Source organism: Cryptomeria japonica, chromosome 6 (assembly GCF_030272615.1).
Source record: "Cryptomeria japonica chromosome 6, Sugi_1.0, whole genome shotgun sequence".
Taxonomy (NCBI): Eukaryota; Viridiplantae; Streptophyta; class Pinopsida; order Cupressales; family Cupressaceae; genus Cryptomeria; species Cryptomeria japonica.
The window spans coordinates 11,358,806-11,378,201 of NC_081410.1; the positions used below are offsets into that span (position 1 = coordinate 11,358,806).

Below are 19,396 nucleotides of genomic sequence, written 5' to 3' on the forward strand. Positions count from 1 at the left end.
TTCTTTCTACAACATTCACAACTTTAATTTTTATTGAAAATTTTGAGGTATTTGTAATTTGTCACTTCTATGATATTGCTATTAGGGTTCAACTTTGTAGTTTTTGAGTCAAACTCATTGACCCATGTTTCATGAGTAGTGGTTCACAAGAACCCATCTCTCACGAGAATGAATGATCCACCTAGCACTCATTGCATCTAGGTGATGCTCACAAAGGTGAAGCATTGGGACTTCTCAAGAGGTCACCCATCCCAATACTACTCCAACTCGAGCATGTTTAACCATGGAGTTCCCTCCAAGGTTTTGCAAATGGGGTTGTAAGCTAAGTGGGTTTAACCTTGGAGGGAACTCTATGGTTAAGCATGCTTGAGTTGGAGTAGTACTGGGATGGGTGACCTCCCGAGAAGTCCCAATGCTTCACCCCTATGAGCATCACCTAGATGCAATGAGTGCTAAGTGGATCATTCATTCTCATGAGAGATGGGTTCTTCTGAACCACTACTCATGAAACATGGGTCAATGAGTTTGACTCAAAAACTACACAATTGAACCCTGATAGCAATATCATAGTTTAACTTGCTGTGGAAAATACCTCTTGCTTATCAATTGATGAGTTAAAGGGGCTCTATAATAAATGGTTCATAAGGCACAACACTTGTTGAAGGTTTTGCAAATGGGGTTGCAAGCTAAGTGGGGTTAACCTTGGAGGGAACTTCGTGGTTAAAGACGCTTGAGTTGTAGTAGTACTAGGATGGGTGACCTCTCGGGAAGTCCCAATGCTTCACCCCTATGAGCATCACCTAGATGCAATGAGTGCTAAGTGGATCATTCATTCTCATGAGAGATGGGTTCTTGTGAGCCACTACTCATGAAACATGGGTCAATGAGTTTGACTCAAAAACTACACAGTTGAACCCTGATAGCAATATCATAGTTTGAATTATTGTGGAAAATACCTCCTACTTATCAATTTGCCACTTCTTCAAGAGTATTGCCTTCAAAGTATAACTTATGTTGGTTATGTTTTCTTTTGTTAGAGAAGACCATCACTTTCATCTTGCTAATATTGACTTACATCCCCATCATTCTACAAAAAAAGTTCAAGGGAAAGTAAGTGCTCTTGCAAGCCAAAAGCAAATTTAGCAATTAGAATAAGGGCATCCACATACAAAAGAAGCCTTGTAACAAACTTGCTCAAATGGACACCATCGCTACCTTGCAAGTTTAATCACTCTTCAAGTTTGTCAATATATAAACCAAAGAAGGTAGGAGACAATGGGCACTCTTGTTTGACCTTGATACCACTCCCTAAACTTTTGAAGATGCTCGCTAAAGTTCTAATTTTGACTTTAACCTCCTCATGCATTCTACAAACAGTTGCTCTAAAATGTATAGGAACCCCAATTCCTCCATTCTGTGTCAAAGCTTATCCTTAGGGAAAGTGTCAAAAGCTTTTTTAAAATCAACAAAGCAACAAAAGACTTCCTTGTTTTTCTCCCAATATTTATCAATGATATGCCCTAAAGTTATATCATGATCCACCATGGAATAATTAGGTCTAAAACCTAGTTGCCCATTAACACATCTATCTATTCTACCACCCACTTGCTAATTCTATTTTCTAGCATGCTTCCAAATAAATCTGCAAACAAAGGATTTACCATAATGGTCCTATAATTGGAGAGATTATTGACATCACCACACTTGAAAAGAGGTATTGCTAGGCTAGTTGTTCAATCTATAGGAAACCCCTATTGAATGATGTTGAAAAAAATTGTAATGTGAGGTGCAAGAGTTTCATACCCCACTTTAGCTACTTTTCTCAAAGTTCAACCAAGTCTTTTGTTTTTCCAACATCCAACTTCTTAATACCCATCTCGATCTATTGCACGGTGAAAAGCTTCATAATAGTGTTGACCAAAGGGGGAGGGTCAACACTTTAGATACTCTGCTTGAAGTTCAAACAAGTCTTTCGTTTTTCCAACATCCAACTTTTTGATACCCATCTCGATCTGTCGCATGGTGAAAAGCTTAATAATAGTGATGACCAAAGGGGAGAGGGTCAACCTTAGAATCCTACTCATAAAGCTACCATGCATAATCAAACATTGAGAAGCTCTCATATTTTTTTCAATTTGCCTCTTTCTTAGTTAAAGCTCCTTCCAAAATAACTTGTGATTATTTTTCCCAAGGAAGATTAGCTCTTCCCTCATTGTGACCATAAATTCAGCGTTTTTCTTTCTTAAAACCTATTTGTAATCTTTGAGGTTTACATTTTTTGAGAGAGATTGTTGAATACATTGAGTTTTCGTCCCCAACTAATTCTTTTCAATCCAAGAGAAACTTAAATAAATCAGTTTGTGATCAAATTTTAAATCCCAAAGCTGTTCACAATCAATACTTCCTCCATTGTCTTAACACAAGTCATGCGAGCAAATTGCATAATCCACTACACTTGCACCATTCTAGGTATTACAAGTGAAATTACCAGACTTCACCTATCTAGCCAAACCATTAAAAATCACTAAATCAAATGCCCCACATAAAATAAGCAGCTGCAGTCTTTGTTGTCTTCTAAAACTCTTGCCCATTGATAATTACTTTCTTCTATTATCTAAATAAGATTGCAATCTTCCTTACAACAAAGAAAGCTAGCTTATTCACAGGCAGTCCTAGTATTGAAAGCTAGCTTATTCACTGGCAGTCCTAGTATTGAAATCACCCACTAGAAGGACTTCACCTAGCTGAGGATGTGTTGCAATATCTAAGGCTGCAAAAGGGTCTTTGTGGTCAAGCCCCCTACTTTTGTAAGTTTTTGAAACCTGTGGAGCAAAATAACATGTTGCAATTCTAATGAGATTTTCATTATTTGAGATTTTAAACCAAATGAATTGTGAGTTTTCTCTTTCTAGCTGAATGAAACAACCTTCTTTTTCCCTCACTAAGATCATAACAAATAATGTATGGTCCAGCACTTCGTCGCTGAGCGGTGAGCGCTGAGCGGTGAGCGCTGAAGTTGGATGCACCACAATGCTGAATAGACTATCCAAATAAATTAGTCGCTCTGTCATATGACATGACCTTCAAAATAATTACAAATCACACCAAATAAACTATAATGAAACAACCTTCTTTTCCCCTCACTAAGATCAATAACAAATAATGTATGGTCCAGCACTTCGTCACTGAGCGGTGAAGTTGGATGCACCACAATGCTGAATAGACTATCCAAATAAATTAGTCGCTCTGTCATATGACATGACCTTCAAAATAATTACAAATCACACCAAATAAACCATGTATATAAACCCTGGAGCATCTCATCAGGCAGTTCATGAAGGACAATGTTGAATAGGCTATCCAAATGAGACTAGTCGCTCGGTCCTATGATATGACGTTGAAAATAATTACATATCACAACAAATATAAAGGGTAAAGATTTTAAAGGCCAATTCTCTGCAGATGCTCTTCCCATCCCCCCACACCAAATAAAATCTGTATATAAATCTTGGAGCATATCATCAGGCAGTTCATGAAGGATGCATCACAATGCTGAATAGGCTATCCAAATAATACTAGTCGATAATTACAAATCACAACACATGTAAAGTGTCAAGATTTTACAGGCCAATTCTCTGCAGATGCTCTTCCAATCCCCCCACACCAAATAAACTATGTATATAAACCTTCGAGCATATCATCAGGCAGTTCATGAAGGATGCATCACAATGCTGAATAGGCTGCCCAAATAAGACTAATCGCTCTGTCCATAAAACTAGTCTCTCTGTCCATAACACTAGTCGCTCTGTCCTATGACATGACGTTGAAAATTATTACAAATCACGACACATGTTTGAACTCTAGATAAGTGTAAAGATTTTAAGGGCCAATTCTCTACAGATACTCCTCCTATCCCCCAACACCAGATAAACTATGTATATAAACCCTGGAGTATATCATCAGGCAGTTCATAAAGGATGCATCACAATACTGATAGGCTATCCAAACAATACTAGTCGCTCTGTCCTATGACAGACGTTGAAAATAATTACAGATCACAACACATGTTTAAACTCTAGATAAGTTTCAAGATTTTAAAGGCCAATTCTCTGCAGATACCACTCCCATCCCCCCAACACCAAATAAACTATGTATATAAACCCCTGGAGCATATCATCAGGCAGTTCATAAGCAGAAAACAAAGCCACACGTCTTACCTAGTTTTAGTTTGAATTATACAGAACCCTGTGCGTTGAAAGTTAAACCACGTGAATTTACTCCTCACGATCTAGAAAACTCAATGCTCCAGTAGAACGGAAGACGCAGAAAGACAGATTATATTTTAACCAACAGACATAAAGAGTGTTTCAAAATCTATAGCTGCTATAATATATGAAAATGACAGCTGCTAATTTTACGAGAAGGCAGTCTCTCTTCTGTATGCATCCGGCTGTTCCCTAATGGCTTTCACGTGTGATTATTTGTGAACATGTCAATCATCAGAGTTCGTTTTGCCCTTCCCAATGAAGTTAAGTAAGAATGTACAACCATGAACCATTTAGTACAGGCTCACTCGAAATTGACTAACATTACGTTTTCACATTTCCTCTAATGTAAATCGCTCAATCATGTGGAAGTATTGAGTATGTCTTATGCACACTGATCGCTTACATTTCAATTTTATAATCACCCCATGACCAAAACCATATGCAAGTCCCAACCGAGGAAGAAAAGAATCATGAATTCAATGTAATCTAACTGCCTTGGATGCTAAGTTTGCACAATTCTCAGAGTACAACTGATCGACAAGAATATTCACTTGTCCGATTATTCAGACCCATGGTCACTTCATCTGCTTGATGATTCTGTAGGAAAATGCGTGTCATTTACCCTAGCATTGCTGGTAGAGACATTTCCTTGAGCATTAGCACCAGATTCAGAATTTTCCACCCGCAAAGGAAATGACCTTCCAAACCTGTCATTGTACCTAGCATTGCTGCCATCGCCTTCAACGCTAACACTAGCTTCCAAGCTTCCTTCCCTTGAAGAAAAATTCCTTCCAGATCTGCCGCTGCGCCTTGCACGGACACGTGCAGGAATTGCCCTGCTGATCGTAATATGAGCATTTTGATCCAAAAACCGAACAAGAAGTAAGAAAGACCACCAGTTCCTTTCATCACCTCGAAAATAATTTTCATTGTCTTCATTACCAGTATTGCCTCCGTCAATGACAAAATCCCCAAACATCATGGCACCGGGTATTGCTGATCTAATAGAGCTAATCACATCACCAATGTTCCTCTCTTGTTCTAAATTTTGCCAATCTCTCTGCCGATCGGGATCCACTTCCGTTGGCCGAGCAAGTGGATGGTCCGATCTAGCATGCTTTCGCAGCTGTCCATAAGTTCCCTCAAATGAACAGGATTCATGTGAACAACTCCTAGATTTTGTATTCAAATACTTACGCGCCTGTTCAACAACAGTCCATCCTTTGACTTGTCCTCTACAAAGCGGACAACTCAACTGTGGTATTTCATGGGAAATCAAATCCACCTCTGGATTTGGTTCGAAAACTTCATCGAGCAAAGACTCCTCATCTGCTGTTGTATCTGCCGTTCCCCCCGCATTTGAAAAGTTTTGCAAATTGGCATGTGGATGAAAGCTTTCATCTGAGATATCTGAATTCTGTCCTGTAGGTATCAAACTGTGAACCTTCTTGAATTGATCAAGACAATTGGAATGCCTATAGCTTGTATCACACATATAAGTACGACATCCCTTCTCATGAGAAGAGCACAAGAGAAGAACTGCATTATGCGGTGGATTCATACATATGGGACAGAGAGCATCTTCCCAATCTTTATTTGACAGGGATCTCCCTGCATCAGAGGAATTTACATGTGGCACTTCCCTATCAAAAGGACACACATTTAGCTGGTAAGGAGAATGTCCTCTGGATTTCCGAGACGAAAATACACGGTTATTTCTTTCCTTAGGCATTGGAATTCCTGATACAGAGTACCACCTAAGAAATCGACAGACAAGACAATAATTCAGTAACATGAAAGAAAGTCAAAGCATTGAATTATTTCAAATGTCGTACTTTTTAAATTCCAAATTCATTCTGAATCAAATATCCCATGCAAGCTGTCTAAGGCATCGCAAATTAGTTTAGGCTGTTGTTCGCTTTTCAGAGCTGCGAGAAGGTAAATTCAGACTCCAGCATTTATTTTATTCCTCATAGTTTTTAGAATGGTTACCTTCACAGCTGGGAAAGCTGTCTATTTACTTTACTATAAATGAAGAGAACCAAAAATGGCAGGCTATGACTTAGAGGACCACATGCCAAGTTAAGGTTTGTTCCTCCACATCTTCAAGATGAGGATGACAAGGATATCTGAGGCCTCTTTTTTAAAATGGCCTTTTTCCAGTTCAAACCTTTTATTTGGCTCATTGTGAATAGATTTCTTGGCCCAAATATTTTTGTGTTTGTAAGGCAACAGCGTTCCTGGGAGAGACAAAACACTGTAGGTATACATATTTATAATTAAATTTGATAGACATGTGGGGGTTACGGGTTGGAGAGCTACAGAATTGTCTAAATTGATCTATGATTCTGATATATAGCCCTAGGTAATTTGAATTAACAGCTGTTCCCTTAAGAGGAAACTTTCCAAGGCTTTGTATATTGGTCCTCTATCAAATGAAGCTCAAAGCTACCTGTGAGGGAGGCACGTAGGTTCACTCCCATGAGCAGCAAGGTAGCCAACGTACTTTCACTTCAACGAGCAGCATGGTAGCCAAGGGGCTTTTAATGTTCCAGGCATGATGAATTACAGACAGAGAACTCACAGTAAAGTGAATGTGAAGAAGGTTACTGAATAAACTGAAACCTAATCATGAAACATTTTCTTAAGTTAATGATGCTGAAACTGTCAAAATAGAGATGGACCAGACTTTAAATTAGATAGTGCCTCCAATTGATTGCATTGATCGCACTCATGATAAGTAATGAACAAGTAATCTTTTATCATATTATTTTTTTAAAAAATTAATGAGAGGTTTCGACATTATAATAAGTTAAGGTGATGTTTTAGGCCATAGTCAAGCTAGCACACCAATTTCGCATGCAAGACAATCCCCCTTGAGTTTTGACCTTATGACAGCTCAGAAGTAAATTGTGCTTTGTCAAAACCACAAAATTAAACTCGAAAGGTAAAAGAAACACCAGTGCTGTTGGTGTTATTACATTAGTTTAGATTTAATTAATAAAACTACCAGCGGTTGTGTTTTCAGTTGTGCAGTTACACAACCATTTGCTGTTTTGTATTGCCTATTTAAAGGTGCACATTTAGAATGAATATGTGTATCTGATAATATATTTTATCCTACAAAATCAAATCAATTATATTTTTCATTTGTGCCATTCTCTGCAATCATGGTTTAGTTTTTTCTGTTCTATGTTGGCTCTACCATTTCAAAATGGTATCAGAGCGAAAACTTGATACTATGCTCTGTGGCTAATGGAGGAATAAGATTGGGGCTGGCTTCTGCATTTGCTGTGTTGCAGAGGAGACAAAGCGGCTACTCGGCGTGACTTAGAAGAACTGTAGATGGCAGTGATATGATTTCAGTGTTTGTAATGGTGAGAGAGGAACAATAAAAGGAAAGTGGAAGTGAAAATAGAGATATGATTCAAGTCCAAACGCCAAACTAGAATCTTGCAATCATGTTTCAAGAAAAGAGGTATGAAATGGATTCTCTTTATAGGGTGACATCACAAATCTTTTGTTATCATTTTATTTGTCTTTGAGTGATAAAGATTATGGATAAAGTAGTTACAATTCCTAAATTCGAAGGGCATGAATTCCACACATGGCAAATTAAAGTGCAACTGTCATTAATTGAGAAAGATTTGTGGGAGATTGTGGATGGGACTGTAACAAAGCCACAAGATGCAGATGCAGCAACGAAATGGACAACAAAATATTGTAGGGCCACGGCATTGATTGGTCTTGGTTTATCAGATGCATACTTGCATCATATTGATTTATCAAAGACGTCAAAAACAATATGGGACGGGCTCAATGTCTTGTTTGGTTCTCAGGCTTCCAGTGGAAAGATGTCTATTAAGCAGAAATTGTTCGGGTTAAAGATGAATGGAGGTGATAATATTATTCAGCATATAAGCATTTTTCGTTCTCTCCTTAATCAACTTGCAGGTATAAATGCTAATGTCGCTGATGATGATGCCAAGGCCATATTACTTAACAGTTTGCCTTCTAGTTTTGACAATATTGTCTTTACTCTAAACAAAATAAATCCTAGCTTGGAAACAACAATCTCTTCTCTAATTGATGAAGGAAATAGAACTAATAAGCACTATCAACTTCCTGAAGAATGTGCTTTGGTTGCTAGGAATAAATCTAATGTTTCCAGTAGAAGAGAATTCAAATGCTTTTATTGTTAGAAAAATGGGCATGTGCAGATGAACTGTTTTCAACGGGCCAAAGATCTAATCGATGGAAAGTTAAAGAAAGATACATCTTTTGTTGCAACAGAAGGTGAGGCCAACTTTTGTGGATTTGCAGTACATAAAAATGACTCATCTGATGGTGACAGTCCATCAGATGATATAGGGGTTGATACAAGATTTCTACTTTAGAGAATAGTGAATATTGACAGGAGGTCGGAGGCAACGGAGGCAGGAGGATCTTTTATCATCTCGAGTTAGCTTCTCGCTTAGAGATGATCATTGCATGAGAAGCAACCTATCTATGTCCCTGTAAAGCCGGGGCTTGGTAGATTTGTCCCTAAAAAGGGGGCGCGATTTATCTATGTTCTTGAAGAGAAGAGGGAGCTTGGTAGTGTGATTGTCCCTTCTAGGAGCAAGGGGAGGGACAGGATTGTGGAGGCATAGCGACAGTGATCAAGTTTCCATAGCACTTGAGGAGGCATTAGACACACTCGGAGGAGATGTGGACTGGACTTTCAGAGGAAAGGCGTCTCATGTGCAGCACTGGAGGAGGCATTAAACACACTCAGAGGAGATGTGGAATTTCGGAGGAAATGTGTCTCATTGTGCAGGGGGAGGTGGGAACTTTTGTTCTTGTGTAGACAGTTCCAGGTTTTGCGGTTAGGAGATCCACTGATGCAGTCAGTTCGGTGTTTCTTGGGCGAGTGAGGAGGATTGGTGAAGGCACTTCATCAAAGTCACTCGAGGGTTGGATTAAAACCCTTGCAACTTCCACTCTTGTTCAGATTAATGTAATAAGGAGGGGGATGTTGGTGTTATTACATTAGTTTAGATTTAATTAATAAAACTACCGGCGGTTGTGTTTTCAGTTGTGCAGTTACACAACCATTTGCTGTTTTGTATGCCTATTTAAAGGCGCACATTTAGAATGAATATGTATATCTGATAATATATTTTATCCTACAAAATCAAATCAATAATATTTTTCATTTGTGCCATTCTCTGCAATCATGGTTTAGTTTTTTCTGTTCTATGTTGGCTCTACCATTTCAACAAGTGCAACATTCAAATATGAGTGGTGCATTCTTAGATTGAAAACTCGTGCCATAAGGGAGAATAAGACCACCATACAAAATGCCCTTGTCAAGACAGACGACAAGATCAAGCCAACCCGATATTAGCCTAAGGATTTATGATGCACCATAGATTCACAAAGATGGGATCCTGTTAACACCAATTGTCGACACTACGGATTCACCCCACATGGATTTCGTTCAAAAGAAAACCAAACTGTTAGCGGAGAAGATTTGTTCATTCATCAAACATTCTACTCATTTTGTTGATATGGTTAAAGACAAGAAGTTGAGGATGGATGAAATTTCAAGGAACTTCAATGCAGTGTCATTGTTTATGAAGGTCCCAAGTAGTGAGGTAGCTTAGATTGTAAAAAGATGCACGGATGACAAGACAACATCACGGGATGAATTATGTTTGAAATCGGTACTTAATTCATTTTATTGGACCTTTCTATTAATATGTCATGCCCCCGCCTTGATAGCATCGTCCAAGGATGAATTTAGAAAAATCGTCTCATTAAGACTTCATGATTTTTCCTGAGGCTGGAATTCGGCAGTGGAAGACTTCAGCGTTCACCAAGAGAGTAAAATAATTCCTAAAGCTTCGCAAGACTTTAATTGTCTATACTCTAAATCGGCTCCCGCATTCAAGCAAATTTGTAAACTTAACAAACCCTAGAAGGGCGGTTGACAAGGACCACGTAAGAAGAAGAAGCATGTGATCAAGGTGAAGCAAATCGTCATGCCTATGTTGCCTTGATAACAGTCAGAAATCAAAGGAAACCATCTTTCAAAGACTAAACGATATCCTACTCGGGTGACAAGGAAACAAGTTAAAACGATTAAGTGATTCATTAACTATGAAAAGGCACGCGTGAGGAAAACGAGGCAGCAAATGAATAAATGAGGCCACGATCACAAATAAAGAGGCACTACCTTGCAGGAGGAGGACGTGGTCATGTGGCTATGAAAAGAAGTGACCTTCCAAGAGAGGCACTACCTTGCAGGAGGAGGACGTGGTTATGTGGCTATGAAAAGAAGTGACCTTCCAAGACCAGTGGAGGGGTATATGTTGCCAATCGATACTCAAAGGGAGGCAGCAGGTAATCAAAATCGAAGAAAAGAGAATAAGCAGCGATAAAGCAAGAGATCTGCAGTTTCAATGTTAATAAATTAGACTGCAGTTGACATACTGGTCAATATTTTGATATGCTGTATAATGCATGACATTCTGATTAGGCTGAACTGTCATTTGCCTTCCATTTGATTTCAAATAGGAATACCCCATATATATAGTCTATGCATAATTGAATAGATATAACGATTCCTTTAAAGCTCTCATCCAATCTCCCTCCATTATGGATGGGAGATAGTGCTTATGAGGAATGCAAGTAGCTAGGAAGCCATTCTAGTAGAGACACCCCAAGTGGGGCTTGGAGGCTGAATAACGGATGTCATTCCGTGCTCCTGGGCTGGTTGGAACGGCTCAAGACACCTTGTATGATCTCCCAAGTGGTGCTCTATAATGACGATAGATTGTTGGGTAGAATCTTAAGGGAATCCCACAAGTATATTATGTAATTTACAATAATGATTAAGATAATGTCCCTAACTCTAATAGGAATGATCGATTTTATATCTAACATGATTGAGGGATCTCAATCAGGATCTAATTAGTAAAAGATATTTCTATTTCATTCCTTACTTTACTTGGGATTATAATTTTAAGGAAAAAAAACTAGGGTTTTGGAAAAGGGGACATTACATAATAGTATGACAACGGGATCACCACTATCTCCCTTAGTAGCAAATATGTAAATGGTGTAAGTTGAAGAGATAGGTCACAGTTATTTTTCCATTAAAACCTAAGTGGTGGAAGGGTTATGTTGATGACACATATCTGTATTGGCAACATGATAGAAGAAAAATCAAAAAGAGCAGGGCAACAGAGGTTTATTGGAGTATTCTTCCTTTATGTCCTCAGTTAAAAAAACTGATTGCTCCTTTTATCATTGCATAGGAAAGTCACTCACACTGACCTTTATCTGCATGCTTATTCTCATTGACCTGCCAAACACGAAATGTAGGTGTCCTTAAAACACTAGCCACTAGGACCTTTCCAATATGTGACACTATATTGAGCAAGAGATTGCATATTTGACTTCCATTTTTGAGAAAAGTAATTACAAAAGCAGATTGCTGGAGCTTTTAAACGAGCTGAAAGACATCGGGATAAGCATAAAGATGTAGATTACTCGCCGAGGAGATCTATTTAAAATCCTAAAGAACAAGTGCGTAAATACATTAATTCAACTTTTATACATTATCACAAATTACTGAAATTGAACAAAACCACAAAGAATCAAAGGGAAACTGCCCAGAATTGTGGGGTGCACAAGGTTGAATGTTCTTGCGGGAATCATTAAATCGAAGAAACTAATTGCTCTATGGGTAAGTCATGAGTAAGTCAACCTTAGCAGAATATTTATTTAAGACCATGCATCACATTTGCATTGAAAATGCAAGAAATCTAGTAGTGTAAATAAACTTTCTAAAGGCGCATGAAGGAGGACGTTTCAATTTGGAAGCACTCACAAAATGCCAAAACTTTAGGAAAAATGAAGACTTGGGATTGTAAAAGAAGGCCCATTAATTATTTTGTCTTAAATTTTGTTAATTGCTTTAAATAAGCGGTTGATATTATTTAATTTTTATAATGCATAATATTTGATAATTTCCCTTATGGCATGAACGGTACACATTTCAGAGCTGAACGGTGCACAATATAGAGCTATAATCTGCTATCCAAACATAACCGTTTTCATTTCAATAATAGAACACAGAATGTGATCTGAAACCTTTATGTGAAATTTTCTACGACAATTTTTTCAAAAACCTTTTTCTTAATTACATGGACTGTGGAACCTAGTGTTCTTAATACCACATTTAGCTTGAAGTGTGACATACTTCAATGGATGAAACCAATTACAAATCTTGGATGAATTTGATGGAAGAGATACTCCTGAGTCATGACGTCCATGTCGAAAGACTTCTCCAGAAGCAAATCTACCAAGGAAAAAATAAAATGGAAAAAATAAAAAGAAGACGATTTGTACCAAATGACGAGTAGAAGATAAGATAATTCTGTTACCAAAAGAATTTGGGAAAATAATATACCAGGCAACTAAATCAAGAAAAAAAAATTATGCTTTTATAAATTAACATATAATACGCAATTAGAGTAGACAATCAGTTTTGCATAACCAGAGAAAGAATTTTCCCTACTCAAATGGTTGTTTGCTAATCCAAGTTTAGAAATCTCCTGCGGCACAGTTGTTTCAACTTTCAACCATCAACTGATTGGCCGAGAGGACACCTTCTCCCTCCCCCTTTCCCTTTCATCGGCACATAAACGATATGTGGATAGTATGCACTCTGCTAATGATTAAGGACCCTCTCCTAGGTTCTTGGCTCGGGTCTTTGACATAACCTTTTGCGCAAAACACAGAATGGTTCCAAAGGTCGAAATTTCCCTTATGTGGAGTTTATAAGGTAGACCCAGAACATCAAATGAAAAGGGGAAAAAGAAAAACCACAATTTTGCATTCAAATATACCATTCAAAATGTCTACCTGTGGAAAGTTGAGAACATTCACATAAGGGTTAATTGACACAAACGAAAACCGTTTTAAATAAAAATAAATGTAATCGTTCAACTAAAAAAAGCATACAGGGAAATATGCTACCGTGTGCTGTCAAATTTTGCGTTTAACCTCAATACGAACCCTACACCAAAACCTTGGACACTAAAATTTCAAAAAAAAAATTACAAAATCGTGTGATGATTAAATTACCCTAAATATTACATGCCAGCCCTCACCAAATCGGCTAACCAACCTACTCAATTCAAGAAAAAACCTATAGCAAAAACAAATTTTCAAACAAGTAAATAAGGATTTTATAATTTAAAGAAATAAAAAATGGGAAGAAAAGTTTTCAGACTTACCTTCAAGCGATCAGCAAGAATAAATTTCGAAATCGAACCCCAGCGCCTTATCCTTCTGTGAATGTGTATTTTCAATATGTATGAACTCGGCGTGCGTATACTAAATGTGTATATATCCTCGGCATAAATGATCTTTATTTTTTCATGCCGAGGCAATGAAAGCAACCATCAATTCTGCGTGCGCACGTCAAGCGAGTGCATAGTTACATATAATGGAATATTTCATTAACTTCCTCTAGTCTCATATGTATAATTTATTCTAATGTTTTTATGGAGGCGTAAGTGCAAGTTAATAAAAAAATCATTTTTTTATATTTTTTTATTGAATTAAAATTGAAATGTAAATACATAAAAGAATAGCAGTTGAAAAAGAGGAATTGTAAATAAGAAGAAACGAGTTCAAAGATAAAGGACATTATAAAAATTATGACTTGTTCACACAAGGCTATTACAATCAATAAAAGCATCGGTGATATGAAAGTTCCACTTTAGCATAGGAGAAAAACTATTAAAGACTAAAGGACCATTATCAAAAATCATCAAATATACAAGAGTAACCAGCCCAAACATGGCAGATCTAGCCAACAACAAGACCTTGTTTTCAAATATACAATTGGCAAAATAGAAAAAAGTATTACAATCTAGGCTTAAATAACCTTTGAAGTTGTCTTGCACAACGAATTTTTTAGCATAAAGTTGCAAAAACTAAAACTTGATTCCTTCCAACTGTTTGTGATAATGGACATCATTCTTTAGCTATGAACATGGAGAAACAAATTGTAGCATGATGTTAGAGTAAAACTTAAGAATTTTTATTCTTAGTGCAAAATATGATTAGAAAACATGGTTAAAAATCTACTTTTCCAAATATAAAGCAAAATAGTTTGTCTCATAGTGTCAACAATAACATTATTATGAATTTCATTACCCAATGAAAGTTTTTTCCAACCCAATAAATGATCAAATATTGCAAGAAATTGAGTATTTATGACCTTTTTTATTTTGGACAAAAATCGGTCCCAAAGAATTTGTTTCAGATTCTCAATATGCTAGCAGTAGGAGAATTGATATAATCTTCAAACATTTCAATCTATCACCAACCGAAAGCTTAAAAGGAAGGATATTCCAAGCTAAACATTGAGGATTAGCTTATGCTTTAGAGTTTTAGATTTGAGTGCTTAGGCTACCCCACTTTCTTTCCTAAAAATTACAACTCTCTTCCATGTTGAGATTCGGATTTTGCTTCATATTTGGAAGTAGTTTAAGATATATTTTCTTTAGGGGGAAACAAAAAAACTAATATTTATCTAACTATAGCTAGTCTTTAAAGAAGTTTCATTTCAGTGGTGTATAAATTATAAGACGTTCTATAGGCACCAAGGATTTAACAAAGGTCAAAAACCCCTTATATCTATTGTTTAAACACAAAGTTTCTTTTGTGCTTTGCCAATCATCCCAATCAAGGGATTTGAAATCCCAAATATCCTCAAATTGTTGCACACCTTTTTTAAAGAGATGATGAGCTTGTCTAGGAAAGATAGTAGCTAGTGGTTGCCATGATATTGTACAAGCCTATTCCACTGAATGGAAGAAGTCCCAAATTTGAACCCATGTTGTAAAGAGTCTTTTTTTTCCAATTTAGAAATTTGCAACCTTGTTGCCTATTTGATAAATATGAAGTTGTTCCTATTGGATGTGCTAAAGAATGGTAATGTGCGCTAGCTGGAGGATGCGTATGAAGCTAGTTTGGGACTAGGTGAGTTTGTGTTGGGTAACTCATAGTGTGATCTTACTCCTAATGTAACGTGTTGTGGTTAGGATTGACCAGCCACACATTTGTTTTGAGGAATGTATTATTGGTTGTCTTATGGACATTAAAATTTGAGTCTAGACTGACAGGAAGATGAATTTAGTAAATTGGAATGCATACATAATGTCAAAAAATTATATTCTAATGTGTAATCTCTCTTAGGAAGTGGTTGAAGTTGTGCAAGTTGTATTCAATTAGAGAAGTATTGTGCAAGTTGTATTCGATAAGAGAAGTATAGATGTGATAAAGTTGGTGAATTGAGATGCATGTCTTATACACTTTGTGAGAGTGTTTAGGAGCAGATAAGATCAGACAAATGATGAAGATTGAGTTTGAAAGGTCTACATGATGTATCTTTTGTATTTCATATTTATAATTAAGGTTTGTGACTCATAATCTAAGTTTGTGCTCAGCTATTTAGATTAGGGGATTGGTGTCTACAAAATCTAATTAGGGATTGGTGTCTCCATCTTGGGTTAAAATTCTTATGGTTGGTGCTTGCAAAATCATTAAAAGGTCTTTATAACTTTGTGAGGTTGGATATGGGCAATAGATCCAAGCATTTATTCTCACCATAATATTTCCTTTCTATATTTTCACGTAAATCTGGTGTTCTAATGCTTTGATGTATGGATGTGATTATCATTTGTCTAATTATTCTAGAAATATGAGATGCAGTAATGGTTTTAATATCGTATACATTTTGAAGTAAAATTGGCATACACTGTTTCACCCTCCCCTCTCAATATATTTGTGTGATTAAAAATTCATATCAAAGCCAAGTGCCTTGTAGAAGCTTGACATCTTGAGGTAGATGATGAGGGTTCACCTAGTTTGCTTAACACTTCACCTAGCTGGTGTTCCTCAATTCCACCAACTCACCAGGCCTAGTTGCTCTCTAGACCTCCAAGTCCTTCTCAGTCTCTTCTAGGTCTTGACTCTTTACCTTCCCAAGGTGTTTGCTTCAAGTTTTTTGGCTAGGAACCCTACCAATTCACAATGCTTCCCAATTGCTCATTTATGGCTTCTTGGCTTCAAGTTGTCAAATTGACCTCCTACCATTGTGAGATGATGCAGAGGTGTGGAGGTGTCTTCTTTCATGTTTTGAATGCATTTAGGGCCCATTTGATGTTTTCAATCATTAGGTTTCTTACTGATTTCAAAATCTTGCCTAGAAAAGGGCTACAAGGAATTAGCCCAATTAGGCCTCCTAAAACTAATTTTTTAGGGCTTGAGTGAAAACGGTCCAAAAGACCCCCTAGAAATTTTGGATTTCCTTCAATGGTTCATCTAACCTCAATATATTTTTGTGATTTTGGCTTCTTATTCCACCGTACAATATGCTAACCCCAAAATGAGGGTTTTGAAGGGTTTTCTAGGCCTCTAGTTAGCAGTGAATGGTCAAGTTGGGGTTTTAGCATTAAATGGCCTTGTCAAGGCTTCTCCTTGCATTGGCAACTCTATCCCAACTCCTTGGACCTCTCCAAAAACTTATAAAGTGATTTTGCATTCACCTCTGCACTTGGCACTTCATTTTCACCTTATTTCCTCTAGCCGAGTTGCTCCTGGACTCGCCTAGAACAAAGTGACAATCATGTTAAAACTCTTCTCCAGCACTTGTCCCTACATATGTACACTGTACAGGTGGTTTCCCTTCATGTCCTAACAAGCCATTATGGAATCGCGTGTGGAGTTCATGGGGCAACCATTTTTACATAAAACTGCTATATATAAGCCAAAACTGGTTGTTTGCAAACTAAAGCAAGAAAACACTAATGAAAACTATCTATAAAGCTTTAAATTGAACCAACAACATTGTAACACACTACAGAAACTCAATCCATTTCTGGATCAATGGATTCAATCCATTTTCAATAACAAAATGAGTAAAATCAAGCCAAAATGCTGCCAACTAGTCTGAAAATGAGTAGTTTCAGATTGTTGAACTTACATATCACATTTTCCAACCTTGGTAATTGTGCAAGAAAGGGTACTTATATATTTTCCCACGTGTGTATTCATCCTAGGGCATTGAACAATCCCTAACTCCATCACTAACCAATTTAGGACAAAAGTTGTCATGACAACTTTTTGCAACTTTGCACTTTTGCACTTTTTGGTCTTTTCAACCTATGAGACCTATTCTAAGTCATCACACATGACTTTAAAACATGCCTAAGACTAATTTAACCCTCCCTAATGCCTATACCAAGTTTTGATATTTTTGACCATCAAGAAGGTCAATTACCTACTCAAACCCACTATTTACACAAAAATGCAAACCTAAGAAGAATGAACTCAACCTAGGCCTACATTGACTCAAAACACTAACTCTTGGACCCTCCTGGAGTCCTTATTCACTACTGACTTGGCTAGGGTTAGTGCAAGCCAAAATTGAGAAAACTAAAAAAGTCTAAGTCCTAGGTGCTCCTACACCAATAGATCCAAGATGGCACACGTAGTTACTCAGAAAGGTCTTTCTTCAAAAAGGAACCATTGTTTGATAGATCCAACTATGCATTTTGGAGTGTAAGGGTGGAAGCCTATTTGATGGCTTTGGGATTTGATATTTAGTAGGTAGTTGCAGATGGCTATAAGATTCCAAAAAATCCTACAAGAGATCATGTTGGAAAGAAATCTTGTGAGAGTAATGTTAGGGAAAGAAATGTTATCCTATGTATTTTATCAGACTTTGAGTTTGTTAACATAATGCATTGCAGGACTAGAAAATAAGTTTGGGATAAGTTGCATAATATCTATTAAGGAGATGAAAAGTTCAATCAGGCAAAGCTCTATACCTACTAAGGATAGTTTGAGAGTCTAAATATAAAGGAAGAAGATTTTTTTTTTGTATTACTACTCTAGGTTGATGAAATTGTTAACACCATCAGAGGACTTGGTGAACAAATGAAATAATTCATGATTGTGAAAAAGCTACTCAGATTCCTCCCCCCAAAGTTTAATTAAAAAGCTTCTATAGTTGAAGAAGCTAAAGAACTAATTACTTTGATTATGGATGAATTACATGGAATACTAACTACATATGAGATGAGAAGTGTGAATGACAAATCCTCAAGAAAGAGGTAGCTTTCAAAGAATCTAAGAAGATTGAAGAGTTTGATTCCAGTTATGATTCAAATTCAAAAGAAGCTAACTTTGTAAGGAAGTTGCAAAGAGACTCCAAAAAATATAAAGGTAAGTTACCCTTCAAATGTTTAAATTGTGATGAGGTAGGACATTTCCTATCCAAACGTCCCTACAAGGTAAGAAATGATGAAGACAAAGGATACAAATCCTATAAAATGAATTTTAAGAATTCAAAGCCTAAGAAAAAGAATTTGTATAGGAAAAGTTTCTATTTTAAAGAAGATTGCTAACTCATCTAATGATCAATGCACCTCTAGAAGTGAATGTGGAAAAGGAGGAACCCCATTAATGGCTATGAAAACTCTAGATAGTGATGAAGAAATTGTGAATTCTAGAAAAAATGAAGAAGCAGATCTTGAGAAAGAACTATATTATGCTAGCAAGGAAATCAAAAGACTTAAGAAGAGGAGTTTGGAGGACATGAAAGACAAATAAAAACTAGTTCACAAAATCTTGAAAGACCTATGAAGATGATCATAGATCTAAAAATCCAAATAGAAAAAGCAAAAAGGGTAGAGTATTTCATGAGAGTAAAATTAAAGATAAAGGAGAAGGATTGTGAAAATCTTGAAGCGAAAATGGCATCCCCAAGAAAAGCTTTGGAGAAAGAAAAATAGTTAGCTAAGTAAGAACTTAAATTTTGGAAAAAGCACTATGAACCTATATGTGATCATAAGCAACCAAAGATCACTGCACGTCAAAAGTGATATTGGATTTAATAAAAAATAGAATAGTAAGGCTAAAGAGTAGTCCATGAAGACAATTTCAAAGGGTCTAAATGAGAATGGATCCAAAATTTCAAGATCTAATTTGTCTAAGGTGATTGAGGACAATAAGAAAGAAGATGATGCCTTAATCCAAGTTCATAGATAGAAGAGGAA

At 36.8% G+C, this 19,396-nt stretch overlaps 1 protein-coding gene across 1 annotated transcript; it reads right to left on the bottom strand.

Moving 5' to 3' along the window:
* Nucleotides 1-4,309: 4,309 nt before the first annotated feature.
* On the bottom strand, nt 4,310-13,785 carry LOC131069658 (uncharacterized). Its single transcript, XM_058005168.2, has 2 exons — nt 13,559-13,785; nt 4,310-6,025 (listed from the first exon to the last, which is right to left on the bottom strand). Exon 2 carries the CDS (start codon nt 5,998-6,000, stop codon nt 4,849-4,851), a length of 1,152 nt encoding a protein of 383 aa, XP_057861151.1. The 5' UTR covers nt 6,001-6,025; nt 13,559-13,785; the 3' UTR covers nt 4,310-4,848.
* Nucleotides 13,786-19,396: the final 5,611 nt, after the last annotated feature.